This window comes from Strix uralensis, chromosome 9 (genome assembly GCF_047716275.1).
Source record: "Strix uralensis isolate ZFMK-TIS-50842 chromosome 9, bStrUra1, whole genome shotgun sequence".
NCBI classification, from domain to species: domain Eukaryota; kingdom Metazoa; phylum Chordata; class Aves; order Strigiformes; family Strigidae; genus Strix; species Strix uralensis.
The window spans coordinates 29,562,207-29,578,607 of NC_133980.1; the positions used below are offsets into that span (position 1 = coordinate 29,562,207).

Genomic DNA, 16,401 nt, shown 5'->3' on the forward strand with positions numbered 1-16,401 from the left:
GTTCTGCATCGGCAAGTCTTTATGAAAACAAGGTCTGTCCGTGTTCTTTCTCTTCCCCTCCACCTGGCAGGTTTTCCCTTAACACTCCCATAACCTTCCTTATCTCTGCTTTCACCTTCAGCCCATCAGGGGTAACATCAGGCTGGGCAAGCCCCAGGAGGTGCTGGCCAGCAAAAGCATACGAGGTGGCCCAAACGGGCCAACACAGAAGCCCCAAAGGTGTCAAGGTGACTGGGGCTGGCCGAGGGCTCTATGCACAGGAAAGCTCCCAAAACCAGGTGTTTGCAACTGTGACCCTTGGAAACCACCACCATTGGGATGTCAATGTTCAGGCATCAGATTATTTTTGCTTTTCTTTGCCTTTCAGCAATCTCTCCTCAGTTTTCATGTGGTTTCTGCTATCCTGGATCTCACCCTGCTTGTTAATCCCCTCTGAAAGCACCCTTCCTTTGCAGGGGAGCAAGCTGCAGGCAAAGCACAATCCATAGCAAAAAAACATTCATCAAAAGAACTTTAAGATGCACTGAAAGCCTCAATCCCTGCAGATGTGTAAAGGCAGTGGGGTGACTGACTCTGGGTCAGGCAGCTGGAGCAGAAGGGACTGAGTTTATCACATCCTGCTGCCTTGCCACAGACATCTAAACACACTGGCTGCCAGACCGCAGCCTGAGGAGCGACTTGCCCCACCAGCACAAAGCCACAGGCTGGGAGCAAGGTTTACACATAAAAACAAAGCACAAAGCTGACTGGGGGGAAAAAAAAAAAAAAAAAAAGAAAACAACATTCAGTTTCCAGTTCTGCCCTTTTCCCTCAGCTACTGGGGGAAACCAGCCCCAAATATTTAACAGGCAAGTCACAGAGCACGGCCCAAAAAACACAGGCAGCTCTGCAACAGCCCAGCGGATGCTCCGTCCTCCAGCACGAGCAGCGCTGGGCTTGAGTCTTCCCGTGCATTTGAACAAAATGCCTTTTTTGTTCCGTTTTTTGGTTGGTGGTTTGGGATTTTTGCTACGTGATTATCAAGTCTCTAACATTCAGACTAAGGAGTAAATACGCACCCAAAAAAAAAAAAAAAAAACCACCAACACCAAGAGCCCTGTGTGTGGAGAAGATGTTTTTTGACAAGACAGACCTGGCCACCAAGCAGGAAGGTTGATCTCCAGCATCATGTTGAGCAGAAGTAGAGACCCAATTCATGAGAAAGGGCCAATACGGACAGATTAAAGCAAGACTTGAGAACGAACATTTAAGCAAAAAACATTTTATTATAAGAATAACTTAAAACCAACTATGGCTTCAAGCTACCTTCCCCCCTTATCCCAGCAGAGGCTGGTGCTTGGCCTCTGCTTTTCAAGGAGACAGGTCTTTGCAAGCAGGATAACCACCCAAAGAAACAGCAATATTCTCATGTCAGCAATACAGAGTCAAAGCAAGCGGCCTAGGAAGGAGCTCCAGCTAGAGTTCAAAAGCATGACAAACATGTTCCAACAATAATCTGTCTGCTGGAAATAGTAGAATATAACACACTTCATAAATATAACCCTCCCCACCTCCTGCACGGATAGTAGAAGAGCCACTAGGTTCACATGGCAAGAAATGCAAGGCCCAGCTCCACCACGAGCACAGGTCCTGGAGGAAGGGTGCTCTTGCTCTTCCCAATCCTACTAACACTTGGCAACGCTACAGGGAGGCAGAGAATGCCCCAGACAGAAAGGAAAAAAACACAACATGAAGCATCAAACCAGAGGAGAGGAGCCTGCAAAGGACAAAAAGGGTCTATCAGGAGCCAGCTACTCCGTCCTACCCTAAAACAAAAGGGGAAGCAACAAAAACAAAGGCAAAATTTCAATGCCAGAGGACCTCGCGATGCGCAGCGTGGAGAGCAATCCTCCTCACATAGGTGCTGCTCAGAAGTGACACCCCATCAGAGCACGAAGCTGTCTGTGGCTGCTGGGCAGGGCAACTGTGTTTTAAGGCTGTTCAGGAAGGGGAAGCTGAACGCCCAGTGCAGCACCAGGGTCTCGTCTCCCACCTGACCAACACCAAAGCTGCTGGAAGATCTCCCTGTAGAGAGATCTACACAGGGAAGTAGAGAGTAGAGAGACCAACACAGGGAAGGAGGAGAGCAAACGTCCCTCGGCCAGTTCCGAAGCGTGCTGAATCAGAGCCCTCCAACGCGCCAAGCCTCCGAGCAGCCTCCTGAGCCACTGAGACAGCAACAGGACAGGTATTCCATCAACCTTCCCTGCACACAGCAGCTACTTTGGCTTTAAACACCACAGACAAATGAGAGAGAACTGGGAAAATCTCACATTTCCTTCCTGTCTTCATTGAGCATCTTCCTCAGGAGGAGGATTCACACTAATGTGCTAGCAGCTCCTTGACTTTCCCTCTCACTTTACCACAACTGCTGACTAATTACACACAAAAAAACCCGATCTTACTGCAGTCACTGGAGCGGGAGACAGGCAGGGGAATGCACAGCAAACGCCTGTCATACCAGATTCTCACACGGAATGTAGGTATGAATCTAAAACTGTGCCCACCTCATAGTTTCAAGCTAAGACTCTACTATAACTCTGCCACTTGCACTGTGCTTACATGTCTGTGGGAGAAGAGCCTCAAGTATGGGAAGGAGCAGCAGAGTGAAACAAGCTTTCAGGGTACAGCCTTCAGTTAAAGAAAAACTCCCAAGAACTGTCCAACAATGGAAATCACCCAAAGACAGGAACACTGCAGCTGGACACAGGCAGCGCACACACAAAGCAGCCAGCCTGGTTTTGGCATTTAAAAGACCACTCCAGTCCCACAGAAATGGGACTGCACCAGTTTGGAAGAACGGGAAGGTAGGAGACACAGAGGAAAACAGCTTTTCTAATCTCCTTAACTATTGAGAGAGTCTGTGCACTTTGTCAGGGCAGCACAGGTGATGGACGTGGTGCTGCCAAGCAGCGAGAGGCTGGGGAAGGAAGTCCAAATCAGGAGGTGATCAGTAGCTCCCAGAGGCAACAGGGCTGCAATGCTAAACCAAGGCAGAAGACAACACGCAGACTCCAATCTCTACAACTCACCTGGCAGTGCACTCCTTCCTAACTTGCTTGGCAACCACCAAATGAAAAGCCTAAAGATGAAGGAAACACAGAAGCTCAGAGGGTCAGCACCCCAGAGGAATACAAAGGAAGAGGGAAAAAACGCTGCAGTGTGAAGAGGCAGTCAGAGGAAATCACAGCAGCAATTGTGTCATGTTGCTCCCAAGCCCATGAGCAGCAGAGGAAGATACCACAATGTTGATTTCCAGCTTTTTTCTTTCTACAGCAAGAGGAGATTTGAGTGCTTCAGGCAATCCTTTTCCTTTCAGTCCCCAAGTGTCCTGCCCCCCCAGCCTCCCCAAGTGTCTCCCTCCAGCCCTGCCCTTGTCCGTTCAGGCAATCTTGGCCAGCCACTTCTCGAGGCCCTCAAAATCCGCATCTCCCTCCTCTCCCTTGCTGCCCCGAGCACTGCACTCCACGAATTCCACCTTCATGGGTAGCTGGGAGAAGTCGAAATCCTTGCCCTTCTTCCCCAGCTGGGCAGGACCGCCAGTGGCTGAGCCATCCAGACTGGTGGGGGCTGCAGAGCGGGTCACTCGTAAGGTGTTGCTGCAGACAGAGAAGGGAAAGGGTCAAGAACTGTGAACCAGGGGCACATTACTTGCACCATGGCTGCCGAGATGTTTTGGACCCGGCTCTGTCAGCAGGATGCCAGCTACACTAAGGATAGAAGGTCCCATGCCTCTGCCCTGTGAGGGGCAGGCGCTTTAGCCACTTCTGAACACCCGCAGGAAGGCACAACTGCAGAGAGGTGCAAGAGAGACAGAAGACCACTCAAGGAGAGGGTGCGTAAACAGGTTTGGTTTTGTAATAAACAACAGAAATTCAGGCGATGATGTCTTCTTCTGAATTTCCCCAATATCCCCCTGGCAGACACCAGGAATTACACATGGTTTAGCCCACAGGGCTCAGGATTTGCACTAGTTTTAACAGGTTAACTGGGAAGAGAGAGGCACCCGTGATAGCAGGGATCACGCAGGGGCTCACCCCGCTGCCACCTGAGTGTGCCAAATACCTCTGGGGACTGAGAGGGGGGGTCGAGTCTCCCCGCAGCTCCCATGAGCAATGCCTGCCCCAGCACCTGGCTGCAACGTCACTTCTGCTGCTGCCCTTCTGCTCGCTGCAGCGTCTCAACTCCCTGACACGTGTGGATCTCCTCACATACGCTCACCAGGCATCCAAGGCAGAGGCAGCACAGAGAGAAGCAGCAGCACGACAGACGCAGAGGCGCTGCAATCTGACTGCCTCTGAGGTCCCAAAAAGCACAAGAAGTCAAGGGGCTGCACCAGGCACAGATGCAAAGAGCAATCTCGCCCGGGTCACTGACTGCCTCAGAGAGCCTCACGGATGGAGTGCTGCATCTCTTTCAGGGATAGAGTGCCTGCTCTCAGTCAACCCCAGCTACTCCTTATTCACAGGAGGGAGCTAAATTAATGGGGCACAGGGAAAGAACAACACTGCTCAGAGGTTTGCGTTCAGGTATAAGAGAGCAGACGCTTCCCTGGGTTCTCCACACAAGGACATCCAGGTACGGCAGCGCAGGGAGGAGGATGGCAGCAGTCTGCCTAACAGGGCATGTATATATATAACCTACCTAGAAATCCAACTTCTACAAACAGGTAACTGGCAAACGCTCAACATCAGAACCACGGAACACTCATTTTCCTGGAGAGCATGAATATGTGGCAACTAATTCCTCCCTTAAAAATGGGAAGGTCGGGTATTCAGCCTGGAAGAGGCACCAGCACAAATAACCCTGCTGCCGTCTACTGGCCAAAGAGATTATAGAATCACAGAATCCCTTGGGTTGGAAAAGATCCTTAAGACCATCGAGCCCAGCGGTAAACCTAACACTGCCAAGTTCACCGTGTGGCAACAAGATGGCCATATCCCACAAACATGGATTTGTCTGGAGAGCAAAGAGCTACACTCCTCCTCCTACCCCCAGGACTGCCTGGCCACTAACTGCAAACCAGCAAACAGAACCCACAGGCGACAGGAAGGCAAAATACACAGTTCTGAGTGCGTAGGGGGAAGGAAAAATCTCTGCTAGATGCTGGTGGTGAAGTTCACCACGGCACAAGAGCTGCACAGGTCTCTCCCAGAGCAGATTTAACCCAACTACAAGAACAGGACTCACAAGCAGAATCTTCATGCACAGAGATGAAATATAGCTTAAAAAAAAAAATCTTCGACTTGCCCCCTCCCCAGATGGACTTGCCAGCCACTGACACTGCAGCTCATTCAGCCAGCAGCTTACAACATAGCACACTACAAGCCACTTTCTCTTACAACTTTAAATTAGCAACAGAACACACATCATTCATCTTCCCAGGTTAACATCCTTCCTAGGGGGGAAAACAGAGCCACCACAACGCCTGTCAGCAGACCTGGAAAACTAGATGCTCTCTCCCCAGCTCTCAAGCTTTGCTTGCCAAGCCTTTTTGCATCAGAGCAGCCCTGCAAAAAGAACCTGTGCCAGTACAACGAGCAGAGCTACCAAGATCTTCACACCACTCACAGGATGTCTGGCACTTGGAAGCCAACCCTGCCTGTACCTGAGAGGACAGCACCCTGGGCCATGGGAGGGATTGCTTAGCCTAGGGATGGCAGCTTTTAGGAAAGGACTAGGAGTTGTTTCTCCAGCCCACAGCTTCAAGGAGGCAATACACTGCGTCTACTGCTTTTTTGCGTGCTTTAGCAAGGAGCAATCTTCTCTCATCCTGGTTACACCTACACAGATAAAACAGACAGTTCTTCTACAATGAACTTAGATGTGGCTCAGGGGAGCTCACTGAGCACTGAAGTAAGATACAGAAAGGAGAGCAGCTCAGAGGGTTTAAGATCCAATGTCATACTTACAGCTCTTTCTCCAGCTGATGTTGAATAAGTTTTGCTGATTTTGCCATTGTGACATCTAGAGAGAGAAAGGAAAAGGAAATCAGATCTTTGGTTTTGTGTCAGAATTCAGAACCTGGTTCTTCCTTCTAAAGGTACAGTAAGGGCTGCTCATACTGTGCAGTCGTAAGAGTTACCGAACAAAGACGGCTCTGCCTGCACTAGGATAACGGATGCTGGAGCTTTGGGTTTGCAGGCATGAGTGGCAACAACCCAAAAGTCTCACAGAACGTACAGAATTAATTTCTTCTTGCTGGACAGTAAGTTGCTTCAAACAGAGGATGGGGTTTGATGTCCCACCCACAAGGCCCAGCACTCTCACCCATCCTGGCATTACAGAGCTCAACACAGCGCTTTTTAACCTACGGCACGTGGAGGCACGAAGGCCTCAGGAAGCTCCTCAAGTAGTGCCTGAAAAGTACTAAGAAAACCAAATCCGACACTGCCCAAAAGCTTCAGACTGTTATACAGGGATCCACACCTTCCCTGTAAAAGTTGTAGGGATCTGAAAATCTAGTCCTTTCCAGTAACTGGATGTTCCTGCTAGTCCAATGAAGAGAAAATATATAATTTTGGCAGCTGAACAGCTGTCTGATTTTAACACTCGAGCTACCAAGTGTGTACAGATAGTTCATTATGCTCAAGTTGATCCTGAAGTGATTTTGCCCCTGTACTTGGCACTGGTGAGGCCGCACCTCGATTACTGTGTTCAGTTTTGGGCTCCTCACTCCAAAAAGGCCATTGAATGACTCGAGCGTGTCCAGAGAAGGGCAACGGAGCTGGTGCGGGGTCTGGAGCACAGGTCTGATGGGGAGCGGCTGAGGGAACTGGGGGGGTTTAGTCTGGAGAAGAGGAGGCTGAGGGGAGACCTCATGGCCCTCTACAACTCCCTGAAAGGAGGGTGCAGAGAGGGGGGATGAGTCTCTTTAATCAAGTAATAAGTGATAGGACAAGAGGTAATGGCCTCAATTTGCACCAGGAAAGGTTTAGACTGGATATTAGGAAGTATTTCTTTCCAGAAGGGGTAGTTAGACGTTGGAATGGGCTGCCCAGGGAGGTGGTGGAGTCCCCATCCCTGGAGGGGTTCAAGAGGCGGGTTGACCCAGCGCTGAGGGATCTGGTGGAGTTGGGATCTGTCAATGCTGGGTTAACAGTTGGACTAGATGATCTTCAAGGTCCCTTCCAACGTAGATGATTCTGTGATTCTATTTTCTGCTGACTTCAGATTCAGGAAGACATTTCTGCACAAGCAGACAGCCACCTGCCTTACTTAAGCCTATCTAAAAAGCTGTAGCTCTCCCAAGTGGCGCTTCTCTGCAAAACTATTAGACATACCTGACCTAAAAATTCTTCTGGTAGCTGCTAGAAATGTTCCTGCTGAGTAGTCAAAGTTTAAAACTAAGTTCCAGCCTCTGTTTTGCTGAAATCCCAACTCCTAAGAAATTCAACATCCCTGGCATGAAGCCCTGTCACTCAAGAACTGAATTCAATGTCCAGCCCACGAGGCAGCACACAATACCTTGCTTATTGCAAGCGATCAGCAGTGCGGGTGCATTTTTGAGCACAGTGCTATCGACCAGGACCTGGTACAGGAACTCTGCCACATCCTTTACCTCCCGCTGGAAGGCCACGCTGTCCACCACAAACACGATGGCTCTAGAGGAAAAGAGGGAAAAACACGTGCTGGACCTGAAGCTCTGCAACCACCTTCCCCTGCAAGTATTCCAGCCTGGGCTAACACATTCGCTTCCACATCGGATCTCATACAACCCAAGAGCATGCACTGGCTGAAATACACCCCATGTATCTGCCCCAGCGTTCAGCCCCAGCAGGAAATCTTTCCCTCGCTGCCCCACAGATATACCACATTCCCTAACCATGCCCACTGCAGTTGCTTTGCCTCCTGATGCACTATAAGCACAGGTAAGAGGGAAAGCAGAAAAATAACTAACCCCCACTACCCCACCCCACCCACCACAGAGAGTGAATCCAGCCCAGCTCACAGCATCCTCAGCACCATCATCCCCATCCAAAACATCACCTGCCCCCTCCTCCCCTGCCAACGACTTCCAAGTTACCTGGCTGCAGCCTTGAACCTCTCCAAGAACTGAAGCCGCAAACTCTCATGGCCCGGAAGGTCGATTAAGGTCACGTTAGCGCTCTGGGAACAGAAGCAAGAAGGTTTCAGCAACGCCCAATCTAGGGGTAACTGTGATCACAGACCGGGGAAAACCAGTTTGATAGTGGATTCCAGTTAGCCTGGTGTTGAGGCAACAGCGGGCGAGTGAATCCCCATAGCGGGCAGAAGCACGTAACCCTCCCTGAGGTGCAGTCTCTCCACCAGCCCAAACAATTCTGACAGGCAAAAGAAACACTGAGGAACGACGTTCATGGCCAGGGCTCAGTAAGGAGGGCGCCAACACCAGCAAACCACCCACCAGAGCTGAGAGAACAGAGCATGACCGCAGACAAAAGGGAACATTCAGTCTGTTTCTCATCCACAGTGCCCCTGCTACAGCTACCACACGCACAGTGCGAGTGACAAAGCCTCACCAGTCACCCCTCTCAGTACACCAGCAGATTTACCTGTCCCTGATAGCAGGTAGATCTCTGCACAGCAAAACCATCAACTCCTGTCCTGCAAACTCCTGGTACTGAACACTAATCCTACAGTCCCTGAATCAAGTTATCTGTTCACACACAGAACCCACCCAACTGCAAGTCGTCTACCTCAGTACACATAACTTTGCTGGGAATAACATAAAAATGCCCTTACATGAGACTTTTTTAATTGAAAGCTACAAACCTTTCCCTTTCTACAGGTTGCTAGCCAGAGAAAGCAGTGACATGGAAGAGCACGAATGCCTCTCGCAAGCTCCTGACGGAGATGTGGTCAAGTCGGGCCACATCACCATTCTCAAGATAATGGTCACTGCTCTCAAGAGGGGACAGAACACTACACAAGACCCTATCTACTCACTGGTCTTGGATTTTAACAGAAACCTTGTCTACAATTTAAAAAAAGCAACAGTCTGCACTGTGGCATTCCATCGCCTCTCCTCCTCCAAATACCTCCTGTCTGCTCAATCTTACAGACGTACAAAAAAAAAAGCCCTGCACTTCCCTTTACTAAGTTTTTAACCTCTTATCATCACCATTGTTACTGAAGATTGCCATAGAGAAGCCACAAAAAATCCTCTACTTTTACAATTCACCAGCATGTAACGTGCTGCCAGCTTGCTGCTTTCACTGCCATGTGTGCACCTAGCACGAGAAAGAAAAGTTTTCTGAAACTAAAGAGATCGCCATCAACTGAAAATAACTAAGTCTGTGGCAGCCCAGGACCTGAAAGTAACCATAACCCTTTTTGAGACCATATGAAGACTCTTTTTAAGCCTGCTAAAGCTTTTAAATTCAGGTTTTCTTGGGACACACAGAAATTACTGTCAAGCAAATAAACCAAACACAAGACAACCACGTTCCCTCACAAATCTCCCTCCTGCTCTGAACCACGCCACTGTCCTCACAGTGCCGTGTGTTTTACTCTGCTTGTAAAAGCAGCTCCTTTTCCTCTTCTGTAGAAAAAAAATTCCACATGCTACCTGCCTTTCAAAACGTGATACACAGACGTAGCTTTCAGTCAAACAGGTTTCACACTTTGACAAGCAAAGAAAAAAGAACCTGCGGACATGAGGAGTCACTAAGACTTCCTCGTATTTTCCTACTTTCTCAGCGTGTGTTGCCTAAAAATATCCTATCCTACACTCAGGCCAAAGTGGGACTGATTCCAAGCTGGGAAGGCTGAGCAGCACAAAAGGCGTGAAGCCAGGTTTAGCACAGGGAGCAGAAAAACAAAGGCACCAGCTGGCTGCAGGAACCACGCACAAGTTACAGCCAAAAACCTGCCCGCTCACCTTGTCGTTGCCGACTCTGTAAACTGCAGAGCTGTCAGTTATCGAAGTCTGGGTATCACGGTATTTGCCTGTCAACAGCTGTGGAAAAAAAGTCATTTTCAGAAAAAGGAGGCTGGAGGAACACTGGCATTGTTTTTCACCCACTCAGAAACTGAAATGATCCTTAAGAGGTAACAGACTTCAGCTATCTGATTTCAATTTACACGCATGAAACAATTTCAGGGTTTTTTTTTCCCAAAGAATTTAAAAAACACTCATTAAGAAAAAAAAAAATCTATTTACATACTGAATCTCCACATTGCTAAAACAAGAAGGGAGAGAGTGTGCCTGCAAATCCTTCAGAGCACCTTCCCCTCCGTACGAGAGGAGGCCAGGTGGCTGGAGCTGGGCAGCTCCCGGCCTGGGGCTCCTTTTGATTCGTGGAAAAAAGACTCTACAACTCGAAATAGAGTTATAAAGCAGGTATGTTTTACTCTGGCCGGGGTGCAAGGGGATTTCTCCACAAAGCTTGCACACCAACAGCACTTTTTACCAAAAACTTATCGAGTGTGGATATACATATTCATTGATTACATAACACAAATATCCATATGCATGAGTGAGGCTGGGTTAGTTCTAGAGGCTGGTGTCAGCAGTTTATGTTCTCTTTGCACCTCTGCATTGCCTCCTGGGGGGCATCTTCAGGAGGAAGGCTCATAGTCTTTCTCACCTTGTTTTTCCCTCGGAGCATGCACAGATTCTCTTAGCCAATTTCTTGAATAACAAAAAATATTTTTCAGCCAGTTTACTCATCCTATCTTATTTAAGGGAACCAATGAAACTTCTACAATCTGTATATGGCTATCTTTACTCATTACTGAGGCCCAACTAGTTAGAACACACCTGTTCCTCAAGGACAAAAACATGATATTTTGCTGAACACTGCACTTCTTGGTAGATTTTCACAGTAAACTGCTTTGTTTTGATGAACACAGTAGTCCTTGGTAAAATTCCACAGAACAGTCTGGGCAAGCAGGATTCTTAGCAATATTAAAAAATACTATAAGTAATACTATAACTTGCTATAAGTTAGGAAATAAGTTGCTAAGCTGTTTTCTATAAGTAAATAAGTCTTAAAACAAGTAATCATTTCTCCGTATCACTTTCGCCGCCGCTACGAGCCGCCCCCCACCCCGCCCGGCCGCGGCTCCCCGCTCACCCTGGCGAAGAGCAGCGTCTTCCCCGCGTCGCAGAGGCCCAGCAGCAGCACGGCCTGCCGGCTGCTCCTCCTGCCCTGCACGAACCTCCAGATCACTGCGGGAGAGAGGAGGGAGCGCTGAGCCCGCCGCGGGCCTCACCGGCGCCCCCTCAGCGAGAGCGGCCTGCGGGCCGCTGCTCCCCGGCAGGCCCCAGGGCGCGACCGGGGGTGGGGGAAGCCGGGGCGGGGGTTTCTCCACGGGGCCGCGACTCACGGAGCGTGATGGCGACGGCGAGCAGCGCCAGGAGGACGGAGAGCACGGCGGGGTCGGGCGCCCGCAGCTCCCGCCGCAGCGCCTCCAGGTGCGGCTCCAGCCTGCCCGCCATGGCTGCCCGCGCGCACACGTCACCGCACCCCGCTTCCGGCCCCGCGGCCTGCCGGGAAGGGCGGGCGGTGCGCGCAAGGGCTGCCGGGGGCGCGCGGGGGCTCACGGGAGTTGTAGTTCAGGGCCGTGCCCCGCGGTGCTGAGGGCGGGGAGGACGGGCCCGGGGTGGGGGAGCGCCGGCCTTGGCCGCCCGGGCGGGGTCAGTGCACGGCCGCGGGTGGCTGCAGGGGCCTGAGAGCCCTGGAGGTCCAGGAGGGGATTGATCCTTCCCAGCTCAGCACCGGGCCCTTGGTTTGAGATGCCTTGAGGTGTTTGGCCACGTCTAGGTGCTGCGGCTGGTTTTGGGCCCTCCGAATCAAGCAAGACATCTGTGAACGATAGCGAGCTGAAACAAAGAAATCAGTTCAACAGTCAGAGAGGGACCTGGGGGGGTTGATTGCCAGCCGGCTGAACATGAGCCAGCAGTGTGCCCAGGTGGCCAAGAAGGCCAATGGCATCCTGGCTTGTGTCAGCACTAGCGTGGCCAGCAGGGACAGGGAAGGGGTCTTGCCCCTGTACTCAGCACTGGTGAGGCCGCCCCTCGATGAGTGGGTTCAGTTTTGGGCCCCTCCCTCCAAAAAGGCCATTGAATGAGTCGAGCGTGTCCAGAGAAGGGCAACGGAGCTGGTGCAGGGTCTGGAGCACAGGTCTGATGGGGAGAGGCTGAGGGAACTGGGGGGGTTTAGTCTGGAGAAGAGGAGGCTGAGGGGAGACCTCATGGCCCTCTACAACTCCCTGAAAGGAGGGTGCAGAGAGGGGGGATGAGTCTCTTGAGCCAAGGAACCAGCGCCAGGCCAAGAGGGAATGGCCTCAAGCTGCGCCAGGGCAGGGTCAGACTGGCTCTTAGGAAGGATTTCTTTGCAGAAGGGGTTGTTGGGCGTTGGAATGGGCTGCCCAGGGCAGGGGGGGAGTCCCCATCCCTGGAGGGGTTGAAGAGTCGGGTTGAGCCAGCGCTGAGGGATCTGGTGGAGTTGGGAACGGTCAGTGTGAGGTTCATGGTTGGACTGGAGGAGCTTCGAGGGCTTTTCCAACTGAGATGATTCTGTAACTCAACAGTCAGAATCCAATACAACCATTCAGCAGGAATTCTTTATCAGCAGCGCTGGGGTCACCCTGGGGATTCTCCACCATAAGGGCTCCCAAGAACCAGCAAGGGACATCAGTTACACACACACAAATCATACATATTCATTAGATTTCCTGGGAAGGGGTGTCTTATGATAATGAGTTACTGGAATTCATTTACATAGTCTGAGCATGCATAGTGGAAATAGGGTGAGGGTCTTTGGTGGTCGAGGGAAGAAGTAAGCAGTCTTCTTCACAGTGTTCGCTAGTGACCCTCTTTCCAGAGCGTGTCCTGTGAAGTAACGTCCAGGTTCCTCCTTCCTAAATCAGCAGAATCATCCTCCCTATAACAGGGTCTCTGTATCTCTTTGTTCGAGCCCCCCTATCTCATTCTAGGAGTTGTCCAAGTGCCCACTGAAGGCCTTGACTCTGCTCTCAGTGATTTCCGTAGGGAGCCTGACGAGCGTTTCCATCTGACCTAAACAGACAAAGGGACCTCAGGAAACAGTTGAGGAGTCAGGAGTCCTTGAGAAAGAAATGAAGCAAAACACAAGCAAAGCTTTCATACATCACATCACAGTTTAGTCTTAATAATTGTCAGAAATTCATTTGTTTGAGCCTTTTCAGAGCTCAAAAGAGAGCCACCAAGGTGTTCAAGGGACTGGAGACTCACCCTGTGGGGTGAGGCTGAGGGACCAGGACTTGTTGAGCCTGGAGAAGAGATGGCCACATTTGTACAGTGCATCAGGAAGACAGAGCCAGGCGTTTCACTGTGGTGCAGGATGAGGAGCAATGGGAATACACTGAAATAAGAGAGGTTCAGAGTGGGTATGAGAGAAACTTCTGCCCTTTTTGCCCTTCCGGAGCCAGCACTGAGGCTGGGGGCAGCCGTCCCCCGGCAGCAGTTTGGCCCAGGGGATGGACGGGGCCATTGATGTCCCCTTGGACAGCAGGTCTTGGAGTCACCCCCATGTCCTGGCCGGAATGTGTTTGGGGCAGGGACAGACCTGGTGCTCCTGGAGGGGTGCAGCCCTGTGCTTTGGAGGACCAAGTCCCCAGGCCAGGCCAGGTTTGCAGCAGCCGTCCTTGGCAGTAGCCTGGGAGAAGGGCTGCAGATGGGTGGAAAGCCATGGGCCATTAAGGAGAAAATGTGTGTTGCAGTCCAGCAGTGGGGCTCAGCTGCGGTCAGTGTGTCCTTCCCCAACTTGAACCAGTGGCTCTGACAAATGCCCCTGGGATCCCTCCTATGTCTTTGGCCTCACAAGGGCTTTGATGTAGGTGCTTGTAGGCCCTTTCTAGCCTAATGGCTTTTGGAAGGTCCGACTGCAGAGATCACTTATCTCATCTTTAGTGTGAACTTAAATAGCAGCAAGAGCTTTTGCTTCCTCTTGCTTTCTAGGAAGAACTAAGAGCACCCTGGACCCTGCAGAGTGGGAGAACCATGTGCTTAAGGTACATCATCCTTGGGGAAGTGTCACAAAGAGCCCTCCCTTTGAGGGCTGTCAAGTAGTGGGACAGGTTGCCCAAGGAGGTTGTGGAGTCACCATCCTTGGAGGTTCTCAGTGCCTGGCTGGGTCAAGCCCTGAGCAACCCAGTTGACCCCTTTCTTTGATCAGGAGGCTGAACTGGAGACTCCTGGAGGTCCCTTCCCACTTGAGTTACTCTGTGATCCTCTAGTCAGGTTGCTTTTTTCCATGCCTTCTACTTATGGGACAAGGGGTTACACCTGATATGGAGTAGTGATGATGCAGCTTTTCTTGGGGAAAGTTTTCAGACTGTAGCCATAGTTAGTTGTAGAAGCAGGGTCTTAGAGGCACTGTATCTCTTTCCTGTATCTCTTTCTTTGCCAGTTTTAAAGAACAGGTTAAAAAAGCCATCTCTCCAGTATATGTCATCCTACATAAATGTGAGGAACTAAATTTCATTGCTTCCTGTCACACTCTACATTTCTGTCTTCCAAGGTGATCATCAGTCAGGCTAGCGGTCTTCTCACAACATATCCCATATGCATCGAAAAAGCATCACTGTGAGCCCATCAAAATATTAATTCCCTCAAAGCCAGAAGCTCTCAGCATCTTTTTGCCCTCAGCAGCTCTTCCATGCCTGCTTTGACAACAGGGTTGGGACCTGCTGGATTACCCCAGACTCTGTAGCTCTGAAGCAGAGAACCTCAGCAGACTTTTTTGTCTTGCCTGTTTATTTTCACCATGGATCAGAGTCAGGCTGTAGCCCGTACAAATGTTTCTCATGAAGTACAAGGACATATAGGATGTATCAAGTTAGGCCAGGCTGTTCTTTAAGCTGTCAGCAATGATTTAGTGAGGAACTTCCAATCAGGAGCTACTGTCCTTGAAGAAGATCCTGTGTCCAGAGAAGGGCAACAGAGCTGGTGCAGGGTCTGGAGCACATGTCGTATGAGGAGCGGCTGAGGGAACTGGGGGGGTCTAGTCTGGAGAAGAGGAGGCTGAGGGGAGACCTCATGGCCCTCTACAACTCCCTGAAAGGAGGGTGCAGAGAGGGGGGATGAGTCTCTTTAACCGAGTAATAAGCGATAAGACAAGAGGGAATGGCCTCAAGTTGCACCAGGGCAGATTTAGACTAGATATTAGGAAGTATTTCTTTACAGAACAGGTAGTCAGGTGTTGGAATGGGCTGCCCAGGGCAGTGGTGGAGTCCCCATCCCTGGAGGTGTTTAAGAGTTGGGTCGACATAGCACTTAGGGATCTGGTGTAGTGCTAGGTTAACGGTTGGACTAGATGATCTTCAAGGTCCCTTCCAACCTAGATGATTCTGTGATTCTGTGAAATATGGGAGCTCGTTAAAATTGTATACCATAAATCAGCTTAATTAGAGATTACAGTGCCCTTTGGAGGAACTATCCTCGTTGTAATAGTAAAAATCACGCTCCCTGCTCTGAAGACCCCGCCCAAATAAAACCCCTCACCCTCTGAGCTTGGTGCAGAAAAACTAAAACACACTGTAACTTTAAATCGAGACAAGGAATGTTACGAACCAATGAGGGATGAAGTGATAAGAAACTACCCAATGGTCATTACAGTAAATGTGTATTTGTGTAGTCTGAAGTGTATAAATACCTTAAAGTTTTACCGTGTGGTGTGCTGGCTTTGTGGAATTACCACCTAGCGCCCTTCTTTGCACAACTATGGAGTAAATTGGTATCTCGGCTCTGTGTGTAAGATTGGCTTTTGCACACAGGATAACAAACCCTGTTTGAGGGACAACAAAGCTGCCCACCTACATGTTTGTTTTCAGGTCAGCAGCATGTCGCACAAACTACCAAAACCCACGTGTTTCTAAGTCCGTCCTAGATTTTTTTCAGAAAGGAAGTCTTAAGCCTAGACTCTCCCCATTGCTACACTTATGTGTTTTAAGAGTACTGCCTGGTGGAAGTGACTCAGATCCAGACGGCTGAGATATCAGATGGAGTGATTTCTATTCACACCTTCCATCTTAACAACAGCTGTATTTTTTTGGTTTATTTTGGTTTTTTTTCCTTCTCTTCCCTTCAGCTTCCCCGACATAAACACTCTCCCTCTTCTTGTGTCCCAACCACACTGGGCAGCTGTCATCTGCCTGGGAGATAATGGGATAACCTCGGTGAAGCAAAAGCACAGAGATTACAAAACATCTGTTAATTAGACTCTAGGGCATATTTAATCCATTTTGCTTTGGCATATGTTGAAACAAATTTCTCTAATGGGCAGCAGTACCCTTAAGTGACAATAGCCATGTTGGTATCTGGCACTGCCCTACCCCGAGAGGTGCTGAGCAAGGAATGGGCTTGCTCTTTTTGAAAAATCTCAGGACACCTGC

At 50.1% G+C, this 16,401-nt stretch overlaps 1 protein-coding gene across 1 annotated transcript; it reads right to left on the bottom strand.

Annotated features, from left to right (window-relative positions):
• Positions 1 to 1,245: 1,245 nt before the first annotated feature.
• Positions 1,246 to 11,505, bottom strand: SRPRB (SRP receptor subunit beta). The gene is made up of 7 exons (XM_074878030.1): positions 11,353 to 11,505; positions 11,100 to 11,194; positions 9,902 to 9,979; positions 8,066 to 8,148; positions 7,507 to 7,643; positions 5,952 to 6,006; positions 1,246 to 3,638 (listed from the first exon to the last, which is right to left on the bottom strand). The coding sequence occupies exons 1-7, from the start codon at positions 11,462 to 11,464 to the stop codon at positions 3,422 to 3,424; spliced, it is 777 nt and encodes a 258-aa protein (XP_074734131.1). The 5' UTR covers positions 11,465 to 11,505; the 3' UTR covers positions 1,246 to 3,421.
• Positions 11,506 to 16,401: the final 4,896 nt, after the last annotated feature.

Bases quoted from the DNA above. Each gene is read 5' to 3' on its own strand.
- SRPRB (XM_074878030.1), bottom strand. From the start codon at position 11,464: ATGGCGGGCAGGCTGGAGCCGCACCTGGAGGCGCTGCGGCGGGAGCTG. The intron at 11,195-11,352 runs GTGAGTCGCGGC...TCTCTCCCGCAG, and splicing joins CGCCGTCGCCATCACGCTCC to TGATCTGGAGGTTCGTGCAG. The intron at 9,980-11,099 runs GTGAGCGGGGAG...TTTTTTCCACAG, and splicing joins AGACGCTGCTCTTCGCCAGG to CTGTTGACAGGCAAATACCG.